Consider the following 12,489-nt stretch of genomic DNA (forward strand, 5'->3'; position numbering starts at 1 on the left):
ATTGCAGGATCAAACCTGGCCCTGGTGCAGCTGGTGACAGGTAAAAGGAGGGCTCCTGGCCCCGTTTGTCAGTACATGGACTGCGCTGCCACCTCCCCTGGGTAATAAACAGCCAACTGGACTGTAGATCCCAGCCCTGGCCACACACACACAGCTGCAGGCTGGAGCTTCCCGGCCTGAATCTCAGGAGCGGGTGTCGGGGTGAGTGATGGCCCCGGCGGCAGGTCTAGGCCTTGAGGCCCCTCCCTCCTCCTTGGCTTTGTTTGCGATTCCAAGGAACAGGCTCCGTTCCTGGACGCTGCTCTGCCCACGCCCCGATCCCTCTCTCTTGACTTCTGGTTGCTCCTGAGCTCCTAATGGGACCCAGCTGTTCCTGGTGCTGCAGCCGTAGGTGGGGCTGGGAATGTAACCGTTGGAACAAGCTGCTCTATTCCATCCAGGCCTGTAGGGCCCACAGGCTGGCTGGGGTGGGGGGAAGCAGGGGAGGGCCCTGGCCCTGCAGCCTGTGATGAAGACGCTCGTGGGTGCACCGAGTCTGACCGTTCTCTGCCAGTGGGATCGGAGGCTCTGCCTCACTTGGCTTGGCTGGACTCAGACCTTGCTGTGGTGCTGGGCAAGCGTCCCCGTGTCCGACCCAGAGACCTCGATCCCAGACACTGACACTAGATCAGCAGCGGCCCCTCCCCCAGCCGGGTCAGAACTCTGCAGCCTGGGCCCATGCAGCCCTTGTCACATAGGGTCCTATGGGTGAGAGGCACAGGCTGGTGCCATCGCCTCTGTGATGCCCTCCCCAGGGCCAACCTTACAGGGGGGCACCGTGGTCAAGAGGCAAGGAGCGGGGTGGGCCTGGGGTGTGAGGCCATGGAAGGGAACTCAGGGCAATGGCGGGGAGGCAGCAGGACCCAGGGGTGATGGGGGGAGAGGCAGTGGGGACCAGGGAGGACAGATGCGGAGCCCGGGGAGGCAGTGAGGGCAGGGGTGATGGAGGGATGGGGGTTGGAGGAAGCAGCTGGGGCCAGGGACAGTGGAGGGATGGGTAGGGGGCAGGGCCAGGGCGATGGAGGGATTGGATGAATGGACTAGATTGCGGGCTAGATTGTTGGGCTCAATGGGTAGTGATCAACGGCTCCATGTCTAGTTGGCAGCTGGTATCAAGCGGAGTGCCCCAAGGGTCGGTCCTGGGGCCTGTTTTGTTCAACATGTTCATTAATGATCTGGATGATGGGATGGGTTGCACCCTCAGCAAGTTCGCAGACACTAAGCTGGGGGGAGAGATAGATATGCTAAAGGGTAGGGATAGGGTCCAGAGTGACCTAGATAAATTGGAGGATTGGGCCAAAAGAAACCTGATGAGGTTCAAAGACAAGTGCAGAGTCCCGCACTTAGGACGGAAGAATCCCATGCACCACTACAGGCTGGGGACCGACTGGCTAAGCGGCAGTTCTGCAGAAAAGGACCTAGGGGTCACAGTGGACGAGAAGCTGGATATGAGTCAGCAGTGTGCCCTTGTTGCCAAGAAGGCTAACGGCATTTTGGGCTGCATTAGTAGGAGCATTGCCAGGAGATCAAGGGAAGTGATTATTCCCCTCTATTCGGCACTGGTGAGGCCACATCTGGAGTATCGTGTCCAGTTTTGGGCCCCACACTACAGAAGGGATGTGAACAAATTGGAGAGTCCAGCAGAGGGCACAGAAAATGATTAGGGGGCTGGAGCACATGACTTATGAGGAGAGGCTGAGGGAACTGGGATTGTTTAGTCTGCAGAAGAGAAGAATGAGGGGGGATTTGATAGCAGCCTTCAACTCCCTGAACGGGGGTTCCAAAGAGGATGGATCTAGACTGTTCTCAGTGGTAGCAGATGACAGAACAAGGAGTAATGGTCTCAAGTTGCAGTGGGGGAGGTTTAGGTTGGATATTAGGAAACACTATTTCACTAGGAGGGTGGTGAAGCACTGGAATGGGTTCCCTAGGGAGGTGGTGGAATCTCCATCCTTAGAGGTTTTTAAGGTCAGGCTTGACAAAGCCCTGGCTGGGATGATTTAGTTGGGAATTGGTCCTGCTTTGAGCAGGGGATTGGACTAGATGACCTCCTGAGGTCCCTTCCAACCCTGCTATTCTATGATTCTATGATGGGTGGAGGACCAGGGCAGGCAGTGGGGGCCAGGGGCGATGGAGGGATGAGTGGGGACGGGGGAGGCAGTGGGGGCCAGGGACGATGGAGGGATGGAGGGGCGGGGGAGGCAGCAGGGCCAGGGATGATGAAGGGGGCAGGGGAGGCAGTGGGGGGCCGGGGTGATGGAGGGATGGGTGGGGCTGGGGGAGACAGGCCAATGGAGGGAGGGTGGGGGGCCAGGATGCCAAATAACAAGCTCGCCAGGGCCCCATTTCCCCTGAGGCCGGCCCTGCCCCTCCCACCGGAGACACAGCTCCCTGGGGGCACGGTAGCGGGTAGAGCACCAGGGCACAGCGGCGGGGGGTGGGGTGGTACCTGGAAGAGCTGGTAGGCGTAGATGTCGTTCATGTCGATATTGATCATCTTCAGCATGTCCTTGATCTCCTTGAAGGACATCTTGTTGTCCTTGTTCTTGTCGGCTCGGTGCAGGATGTCATGGATCCAGATGCAGGAGATGTAAGGAAAGAACGGGGGGGGACAGACCCCTGGTGCCCCCTCCCCCTCTAGGCCAGGCCTGCCTGGGGCTGTAATGAACTGGGAGGTGTGATGAATTCACTCCAGTCTTTGCACGCAGTGGAGCTGAGGTCGGCTCTAAGGGCCTGACCCAAAGACCCTGCAGCCAGTGAAAATGACAAGGGCTTTGAGCAGAGACCTGGCTTCCTGCTGTGCCCCCAGCAGCTGTCCCACTCCCAGCGCCCCCGGGCAGTCCCAGCCCCCGCGCAGCTGCCTGATGGTGGTGCTAGATCATCCAGTCATTTCACACACAGCTGTTGCCCCAGTGCAACTTGTACAAAACCTACAGCCGCTAGGCGGTGGAGGGTTTTCCTGGCTATCAGCAGGAGCCCTCCGTGCCAGGGCTCAGGGTTTGCACAAGGGGCCCTGTCCTCACTCCATTGACGCATGAGGGGCAGAGAGGGGATGTGCCCTACACCAGGGCATGGCACAGCCAGGAACAGATTCCAGCCCCTGCCTCACCCGGCTGCTTCCTGGTGCATCACTAGGGCTTTGAGAGCCCCAGGTGGGCAGGGCTATGTGGGGAGAAAGCATCAGCCAGAGACTGGGGGACAGGAGGTCTAGTCCCAGCTCTGCCAGGCCGCCTCTCCAGCCCACCTGGCAGATGAATGAGAGTCCCGCTGCGTGCTTGGCCCAGCAAGGTGTGTGGGGCAGGGCTGGAGGGTCACCATGCGCCCTGCCCTGTGTGCTTAGCCCAGCCATGTTTGCACTCCAGGAGGTGTGGCCAGGGCAGGGCTGGGCCCCATTGTAGGGTCAGTTACGGTCTGGGAGCCCAGGCACTCAGGGCCATTGACAGCGGTGTAACCCTGCTGGCCTGGGTCAGGCCTGGTTTGTGTGGGGTACGTGCAAGGAGACAGACCCCGGGCAGCGGACCCGTCTCCTAACAGCAGGCTGGAACCCCAGACCTCAGCCACCCCTCCCCATCATCCATCGCGACTGTGCCCAGCCCCATGCGCGGGGACAGGGGGCGGAGACCCTGCCGGTCAAGGGAAAGGATATTGATCAAGCTTCTCCCGCTGGCTCATGGCTTCCACCTTGGCCATCAGCTTTTTCAGCCCCCGTGCCCACCTCTTCGCCTCCTCCTCACTCCGGGCAGCCAGGTCCAGGTTCTTCCGCCGGCCCTTGAAGACTATGGTGAGGCACCACGTCTCCGGGAAGCAGCGGCCGTGCTTGCGGAGGCCCTCGGACTGGCAGCCCTCCCGCACGGCTTCCATGTGCGTGATGGAGACTGCAGGAGACAAGGCACAGCAACGGAGACGCGGTCAGAGTCCTGTGCTGTGCCCTGGGCCACTCGCGTCTGGGCTTTGGTCTCTCGTCCCCACCTCCCTCTAGCCTGTGAGAGCCGGCCTACGGCCAGCGGGGCCCAGCCACCGACCGGGCCCAAGAGAGCAGCACATTTCAGGTGATCAATGAAATGTGCTGCTAGGGAACCCACCAGCCCCCACTCCGTGACTATGCTCAGAGGGCTAGAAAGGAGGGGAAGGGATCCCCCAACATATGCACCAATGAATATCCCTCGCCCCATTATCTTGGGCTTGTCCCATATGTTCTGCTCCCTCCCTAAACCGCAGCCAAGAATGTCCCTTCCCCCATTCCTCTCCTGCCCAGCAACTCTGCCCCGTTCCCTGGTCCCTAGCGGGGAACTCAAACCAACTCCTGCTTGAGGGTCTGAAATGCTCAGCTACGTTGATGGAGATTTTCCATCTCTGCCAGCTTAGGCCTCCTGGGCCCAAACCAACAACCCCCATCCAGCCCTGCAGGCCCTGGGGAAAGCTTGGCTCCACCGTTTTCATTACCCCCAACTGGGCCTGGCCACTGGGGTCCCACCTGGCCTGGGGGACTTGTTCCTGTAGGGCTGCCAGCACCAAGCGCGGGAGAGTCCAGAGAGCCAGCACACTCCTGACCCTGATCTGTGTCTCCAGCTCGTCCTTCAGGGCAGCTCTGCGCAGGCGCCTGCCTCTGGAGCCAGGGGAAATCTGGACCGCAGCCTGGCACTGCCCAAAGGCTGGTAAAACCAGAGCCAGGATTGCAGCAGAGCTCAGGTTTCCAAGGGTCCAGCCCCCATCCCAGGGGCAGACGGTCAAAGCAGCGCAGCTCCCAGCATGCCGAGCCCTTGGAAAGGGCAACCCTGGGCCAACGTGGGCTTCCGCAGCACGCCCCAGCAGGTCAGCTCCGAGACCTGGGGAAACTCACCCGCAGCAGCACCAGCCAGCTCGGCCAGTCTTGCCCCTGATCTGCAGCGGCGTGTTCCCCTGCCCTCTCAGGGCACTTGGGAACTGGAGCTGGGACGGAGCCCTGCTGGCTGGCCCTGAGCTAGCGCTACACGGTGGGGCTGAGGTGGCGCGAGCGGCAGGAGGCGTTAGCCATCCCGAGTACATCCCTAGGGCCTTGTACAGGCGCGGACCAGGCATTAGCCCCTCCTGCCGCTTATATCACCACGCTGCACAGCGTGGTCAGCGTGCTGGCTCGCTCGGACCTAGCACCGCTGTCTCCTGGCGTGGGGACTCCCCCCACGCTCCAGGGCAGACCCACCTTTACCTACGCAGCAAACTCAGAGCCACGGGCAGCACGTTCCCAAGGGCTCGGGGCCATGACCAGGGCTCTCAGGAGAGCTGGGCGCACGCTGGGAGCGGAGCTCTTTGGAGAACATGGCCCCAGCCCTCCTTGCTCTGCCAGGGCCCGTGTTCAGTACATTCCAGGAGCAGGGGCCTTAAAAGCCATCCGCCAGGCTGCCCTTCTCCAGAGACAGCTGAGACCAAGGACGTAACCCTATCTGCTGGGATGCCATCTTATGGGGATCTTGCAAACTCTCCTCCTCCCACCGCTCTCAGCGGACTCTCTAGAGATGATGCTGTGAGGTGCTGAGCGCCCTCCGCTCCCCAGGACTTTGCAGGATCAGGCAGCCAGATTTTCACAAGCCCTCGGCCCGCTGGGTGCTGAGCTCTTGTGAAGTTTTGGCCCGGCTAGTGGGTGCTGACACACGACAATCTGACCTCAGGAGCTCGGTCAGGAGTGTCTGACTTCACCCAGTGCTCATGTGCAGAGATGGGAGGAGCAGCTGCAGGCGGAGTGTGATGGGCAGCTGAGCCAGGGTCTGGATCCTATTCCTGGCTCTCGTTAGCATTTTATTTAATCAGTAATGGATCTGGCCTATTGGCTGTGTTTGTTCTGGGTGTTTTAATACCAGAAGGGCGTAGGTAACATCGGGGGAATTCAGCAAAACAAAGATCTGAGGAGCTAGAGAGACACTTAACAGACCCAAGTCAGCCTGCAAACGCGTCTCTGGCCGTTTCACTTTGGGCACCTGGGACAGTCCCACGGGACCCCTGGGGCCAGTGCTGTGAGTGAAGCACCCACAGTCATGCTGCAGGACTGGGCCCCCCGCATGACCAAGCAAGGATGGAAAGACGCGTCAGAGCCACCTGCATGTATGTGAAGGGTATGGGGGAGAGAGGGGTTATTTAGAGGGGCCCTGGGAATAACAGACCTGTGGCCATCACCTGCTGCAAGTGAGCAGAGGAGATTGAATCCATCTCCAGAGAAAGCAGCTTCTAGCAGTGAGCTCGCAGGCTGGGGAAGGGAGGGAGCCCAGTTGTTGTGACGCTGAGCTAGGAGGCCAGGTTTGCAAGGACTCAGCACCCAATATGACCCCCGCGCACTGAGTTCTTTGGAAAATGGAGCCCCAGGTGAACAAAACAGCATGGGAAGTTCTGCAGGGACGGGCCTGGCCCTGGGAGCAGGGAACTGGCTAAGCAGCAGTTCTGCAGAAAAGGACCTGGGGATTACAGTGGACGAGATGCTGGATTTGAGTCAGCAGTGTGCCCTTGTTGCCAAGAAGGCCAACGGCATATTGGGCTGCATTAGTAGGAACATTGCCAGCAGCTCGAGGGAAGTGATTATTCCCCTCTATTCGGCACTGGTAAGGCCACATCTGGAGTATTGCATCCAGTTTTGTCCGTCCCCCCCCCCCCAGAAAGGATGTGGACAAATTGGAGAGTCCAGTGGAGGGCAATGAAAATGATTAGGGGGCTGGGGCACATGACTTATGAGGAGAGGCTGAGGGAACTGGGATTGTTTAGTCTCCAGAAGAGAAGAATGAGGGGGGATTTGATAGCAGCCTTCAACTACCTGAAGGGGGGTTCCAAAGAGATTGGAGCTCAGCTGTTCTCGGTGGCAAACGACAGAACGAGGAGTAATGGCCTCAAGTTGCAGTGGGGGAGGTCTAGGTTGGATATTGGGAAACACTATTTCACTAGGAGGGTGGTGAAGCACTGGAATGGGTTCCCTAGGGAGGTGGTGGAATCTCCTTCCTTAGAGGTTTTTAAGGTCAAGCTTGACAAAGCCCTGGCTGGGATGATTTAGTTGGTGTTGGGCCTGCTTTGAGCAGGTGGTTGGACTAGATGACCTCCTGAGGTCTCCTCCAACCCTAATCTTCTATGATTCTATGACATGGGTATATTTTAATCTCTAATTTCTGTCGTTCTAATCCCAGACCAGACAGAGCCCATGTGAGCGTAGGATTTGCTGTCTCCAACGGCGATACTGACAGCAGTTGCTGTAGTGAAGCATCAGAGCAGTGTCTAGGGTCACCATGTCCAGGATCGAGGACGGGGTGTCTCTGTTCACCCAGAAATCAAACCCAATGCTGTCGATGGGGGAGCGGGAGGGGTTTCTGAGCAGAGCGATGGGACTTTGTGGCTGGGAGGTAAAGGATGAAAATGCACCTTGGCAAACCTGTTAACTGTGTCTGCTGTCCTGCCCGGGCACAGAAACAGGAGCATAGAGCTGAGAACCTGCTCGGCTCATGCAGCTGGATTTTACAGGGTTCCAGGCTTGGGCCAGCTGAGTTCTGTGCTTGGGTGGGTGAATCTAGATTCCAGGTTCTGTGCTGGGGTTCTAGGCTGTGTTGGCTGGAGTTTATGTTCTAGTTTCTGGCCTCGTGTTCTAGGTTATGTGCTCTCCATTATGTATTGGGCAGAGCGTTGTGTTGTAGAATTTGCATTGGTTGGGGGTTGGGTTCTAGGTCAGTGGGTGGGAGGGGTTCTCGGTTCTGTGTTGGACGTGGGTTGGGTTCTAGGTTCTGAACTGGGATCTGGGTTTCTTGTTTCCAGGAGCATTTGAGTCTCGGCCACTGGGACTTACAGATCTGCTTGGAGCGAGCCCGTTTAAAGCAGCGCTCAGACAAGATGGTCAAGCCGTCCTCCTGCAAGCGGTAGAACCGCTCCTTCTTCCGTCTGCGTGACTTGATCTTCCAGAGAAAGGAGCCCTTCAGCATCACCTTGATGTCCTCATCATCTGTCAGGCCTGCAAGGAGCAAAGGGGAAGGACCCATCAAGCCCCCCAAAGCCACCACTTCTGCAGTAAGTCTAGTAACTCGGCTGCCAGTGCCACGTCACTCTGCCCGCCCAGTGCCTGAAGTTTGCCAGCTGACCCGGGCCCTGCGAGAAAGGAGTGTGAGGGGCATCTGTCCACTGCACAGTCAGCGTTCTGTCCTGCCTTGCAGGGAACCTCTGCCCCAAACCAACGAACACAACAAACACCAGCTGAAAGGCATGGGCAGCATCCACTCTAGAACGTGGGGCCTCCCGTTCCATCCAACCCAGGTGCCTACAGCTTGAGTTCCCGGAAATTCTCCTCTCACTGCAGTAGAGGTCGTACACCCACAGCTGCACTCGCTCGTGCGCGCGCACACACACACACACACACACACACACACACACACAGCCTAGAAGGTCTCACAATGGTTTCTGGCAGGGTTTGCTACCGAGATAGCAACCCTTGGTGTGTCTCCCTGACCCGCTGAGCGTGCGGGCACCAGCCCAGGAAGCTCCACGTGTTGCTCACTGTAAGGGTCCTGGTAATATTCTTGCAGGAGAAACATGAATCGGGGCTGGGCCGTGGCAGGCAAGTCAAGGAGAAGTGGCTGTAACAGCTCTTTGCCCTTCGATAGCGCCTTTCAGACCCGGGCCTCGCTGCACTTCATAAACAGTAAGGATTTTAGTCTCACACCACCCCTGTGAGGTAGGTCCCCATGTTATCCATGGGGAAACTGAGGCCCAGAGGGGTGGTGACTTACCCAAGGCAGCCAGCAGGTCAGTGGCAGAGCCAGAAACAGAACCCAGGCATCCTGACTTCCAGCCCCCATTGCTACAACTACTAGACCCTGCTCCCCTCCCAGAACCAAGAATGGAGCCTGGGAGTCCAGATCCCCAGTCCTTCGGCTCTAACCCTCACTCCCCTCCCAGAGCTGGAAATGGAACCCAGGTGTCCTGATTCCTAGGACCCTGCTCTAACCTTAGACCACACTCCCTCCCTTAAATACCTTGGGCCAAATTCACTGACGACTGAGGCCTTGTGAACATGAGCGTGTTGCAGCAGAAGCAGGGCCTCAGGGGTGGATTGAAACCAGTGCAGAGCTCAGGGTGCACACTCACTTCGGTATGAAAGAGCCTTCCAGTGCAGCGTGAGTCAGCTGGGAAGAGGTTTAAGTTAAACCGACACAAGCGTCTCTTAAACTGAAATAAGCGGGTCCACACACAGGTGAGCTGCCCAGGAGCTATCTGCTAGACTGAAGGACTTGCCTGGCCTCCATCACCACAGGGTCTGAGCCCCTCAGAGCTTTAAGGTATTTATCCTCACACACCCCAGTGAGGTCAGGCAGTGCTAGGACCCCCATTGTACAGATGGGGAAGGGAGACACAGAGAGGTTAAGGAACTTGCCCAAGGTTACGCAGTCAGTCTGTGGCAGAGCTGGGAATTGAGTCCCCGGCTAATGGCCTAGCCACAGGGCCATCCTTCCTCTCACCTAAGCTGCTGTAACTTTCCCATGCAGCCAATGCCGAAGGGGCTGCATCGCAACTGAAATCAGTGGAATTTACCACTGACACCTGTGGCCAGGTCCACTCCCTTTCTCTACAGGGGTCTCAAACGTCTTGCACCACAACCCCCTTCTGACAACAGTAATTGCTACACAACCCCAGGATGGGAGAACCAAAGCCTGAGCCCTGCCACCACAGGCAGGGGGGCCAGGGCCAAAGCCAGAGTCCCAAAGGGGTGGGGGGGGGGGCAAAGCTGAATCCCAAGGGCTTCATCCCCAGGCCTGTAACTTGAGTCCCATCCCCCCACTCAGGGCTGAAGCCCTTGAGCTTTGGCCCCGGGCAGTGGAGCTCAGGCTTCAGCCCTAGGCCCCAGCAAGGCTAGTGCCAGCCCTTGGCGACCCCATTAAAACGGAGTCAGGACCCCCAGTTTGAGAACCGCCGCTCTACAATATCTTTGCCTGCAAAGGTTAGTCCAGGCATGTTCCTCCCCCGCCCGCTCCTTACAGGAGTATTTCAGTTCCCCGCTGGCTCTGGACAGAAGGGGGCCGGGGTGAATCCTCTGCTGGGCCGTGGGGCAGGCGTGATTCCCTCAGCGCTGGCTTGCAAGCAGCCCTGCTCTGCTCTGCTCTGCAGCGCAGTCTCCTTCTTTACAGGGTCCCCAGGGAGCCCACCCAGGAATCACACCGAGCTCTGGGGGAAGTTACATGCACCCTCCCCTGCAATTCCCAGCAGACAACAGGATCCTTCATCTGGCTCTTATGGCAAAGGGCCTTGTGAGGGTGATCTTGGGCCCCACCCACACTGGGTTGGTGACCAGCCATTGGTGGAGCCGATGAGTGGCAGGGAACTTCGCAGCCTGCCCTTCCATAAAAGGCTGGTTGTTCTGCACCACTGGCCTGCGGCCGGGGAGCGCTGGTCATCCTGTTGGGATCCAGGAAGTGGGCGGGCAGGGATGCCAACTGTCTAATCACACAAACCCAAACACCCTTGCCATGCCTCCTGCCCCGCCCCTTCCCTGAGGCCCCGCCTCACTCACTCCATCCCCCCCCTCACTTTCAGTGGGCTGGGGCAGGGTGTTGGGGTGCGGGCTCTGGGGCCTGGGCTGGGGAGTTTGGAGTGTGGGAGGGGGCTCTGGGCTGAGCCTGGGGCAGGGGGTATGGGATTTGGGCTCCGGGCTGGGGCAGGGGATTGGGGTGTGGGAAGGGGTGAGGGGTGCAGGCTCTGGGAGGGAGTTAGGGTGCAGGAGGGGGCTCAGGACTGGGGCAGGGTATTGGGGTGTGGAAGGGGGTTTGGGTTGCTGGCTCCAGGAGGGGGCTCAGGACTGGGGCAGGGGGTTGGGGTGTGTGGGGGGGTGAGGAGTGCGGGCTCCAGCGTGGCGGCGCTTGCCTCGTGAGGGGCCAGGGGGCTCTGCGCGCTGGCCCTGCCCGCAGGCACTGCCCCTGCAGCTCCCATTGGCCGCAACTGCCCCCCCCCCCCAGGGGCCACAGGGATGTGCCAGCCGCTTCCCAGAGCGGCACAGGGCCAAGGCAGGCAGGGAGCCTGCCTTAGCCCTGCTGTGCCACCGGACTTTTAGGGCCTAAAATCTCCCGGACTGGCTTCAGTAGCCTCTGGGAGATAGAGCCCAATTCTGGGAGACTCTTGGCGAAACCAAGAGGGTTGGCAACCCTAGTGGTGAGTATCATAGGCTGAGGGAGGCTGTGCCTGGCATGGCCCGGCCCATGCTCTGCCCCCAGGCCCCTCCTGCCACTCCTGCCATTCTGCCTTGGTGCGGGCGGGCAGGGCTGTGACTGTCTGGCCTTCTGTGGGGACTCAGGGTGGGTGATGCTCGGGCCGCACTGCCCACCCGGCCCTGTGGCCACACCACCTGGCACACCGGGGCCGTGGTGAGGGTGCTCTGGGCTCCTGTGGGGGAGGGGTGGTAGAACAGGAGGGGGGGGGCAGGGTCTTGGGAAGAAGGGGAGGGGCCAAGGGTTAGCCTCCCCCCAACGGCCAGTTCACCGGCCACCCATGGCACTGGCTGGATTCCAGCCCCCACAGCTTTGACATGGGCCCAGCTCGGCTTCAGCCCGAGGGGGAACCTTTCTATACGGAACGAGCCAAGAGCAGCATCACCAGAATGGATCCCAGTGGCCAGCACCAGATGCTTCAGAGGAAGGTGCAAGAGCCACATAGTAGCAGCTGTCGGATAATCTGCCCCCCCGTAGGTCTCATCCTGGTCTCTAATAGAGACTGGCTTAAGCTCTGAGGCAGGAGGGTTAATATCCCTGCTAGCACGAATTAGGATAACTCGGGATTTTCTGATATCCACGGAAATGTCCAACCTTTTTTTGAATCTCGCAAGGTTCCTGGCGTCAGGGGTTTCGGTGGCAGTGAGTTCCACGGGCTAATGAACTGTGGTGTGGAAGTGTGTCCCTCGGTCAGTGTTAAGAATTGGATTGTGTCCGAACCCGTCTCCAACAGAGCTTTGTGCCCTGCCAGGCAGCCCAGGAGCGCAGGGAGGCCGCAGTTAAGCCAAGCACGGGCATTGGCCAGGATGCTCTGGGTTGTGACGTTATGTAAAGGCATCTGAAGAATGACCAAAGGGGCAATGGGAGGAGGGTGGATTGATTTCGGACCCCAGCTGGCGATCAGCATGGAGCATGCCACACTGCATTGCCGGGGGAGATTATCCGAGATCACGGTGTGCCAAGTGCAGCCTGAGAGGCCATCGTAACAATGCTTAGGGCAGCATTCCCGTCTGGGCGGGCGCTCGCGGGAAGAGCTTGGGAGGGGGAAGGGAACGCTGTACATTTGTTTTGGCCCTGTGTGTGGGCAGATGTCAGGCCACAGCCACACCCTGAGAGAGTTTGTTTCCTGCGCAGCCTACAGCCCACATCCCCCCTTAGACCTTCCCAGGTCTCCAGGGGGAAGTTCCCAATGTGCCTTGTACCGTGTGAGGAAAACACCCAGAGTCCTCTGTTTTCAGCTCCAGCAACCCAGATTCTC

The 12,489-nt window shown here is 59.1% G+C and overlaps 1 protein-coding gene across 7 annotated transcripts in view; it reads right to left on the minus strand.

The window, feature by feature from the left end:
• Window positions 1-12,489, minus strand: part of LOC101933267 (1-phosphatidylinositol 4,5-bisphosphate phosphodiesterase delta-3) — a 52,986-nt gene that overhangs the window by 19,165 nt on the left and 21,332 nt on the right. For 6 of the 7 annotated variants that reach the window (XR_010594767.1, XM_024104581.3, XM_005282859.5 and 3 more), the window contains exons 2-4: window positions 7,829-7,990; window positions 3,686-3,914; window positions 2,489-2,618 (exon numbers count right to left, since the gene is read on the minus strand). Coding sequence is in view for 6 of the 7 variants with exons in the window: in XM_024104581.3 (XP_023960349.2) it covers window positions 2,489-2,618; window positions 3,686-3,914; window positions 7,829-7,990 (521 nt within the window). In the remaining variant the exon portion in view is untranslated. Of the gene's footprint in view, window positions 1-2,488; window positions 2,619-3,685; window positions 3,915-7,828; window positions 7,991-9,008; window positions 9,064-12,489 lie in introns of those variants that run through there. The other variant, XM_065577640.1, reaches the window with a different exon arrangement.

The sequence above is a fragment of the Chrysemys picta genome, chromosome 24 (genome assembly GCF_011386835.1).
Source record: "Chrysemys picta bellii isolate R12L10 chromosome 24, ASM1138683v2, whole genome shotgun sequence".
In the NCBI taxonomy this organism is placed as follows: Eukaryota; Metazoa; Chordata; order Testudines; family Emydidae; genus Chrysemys; species Chrysemys picta.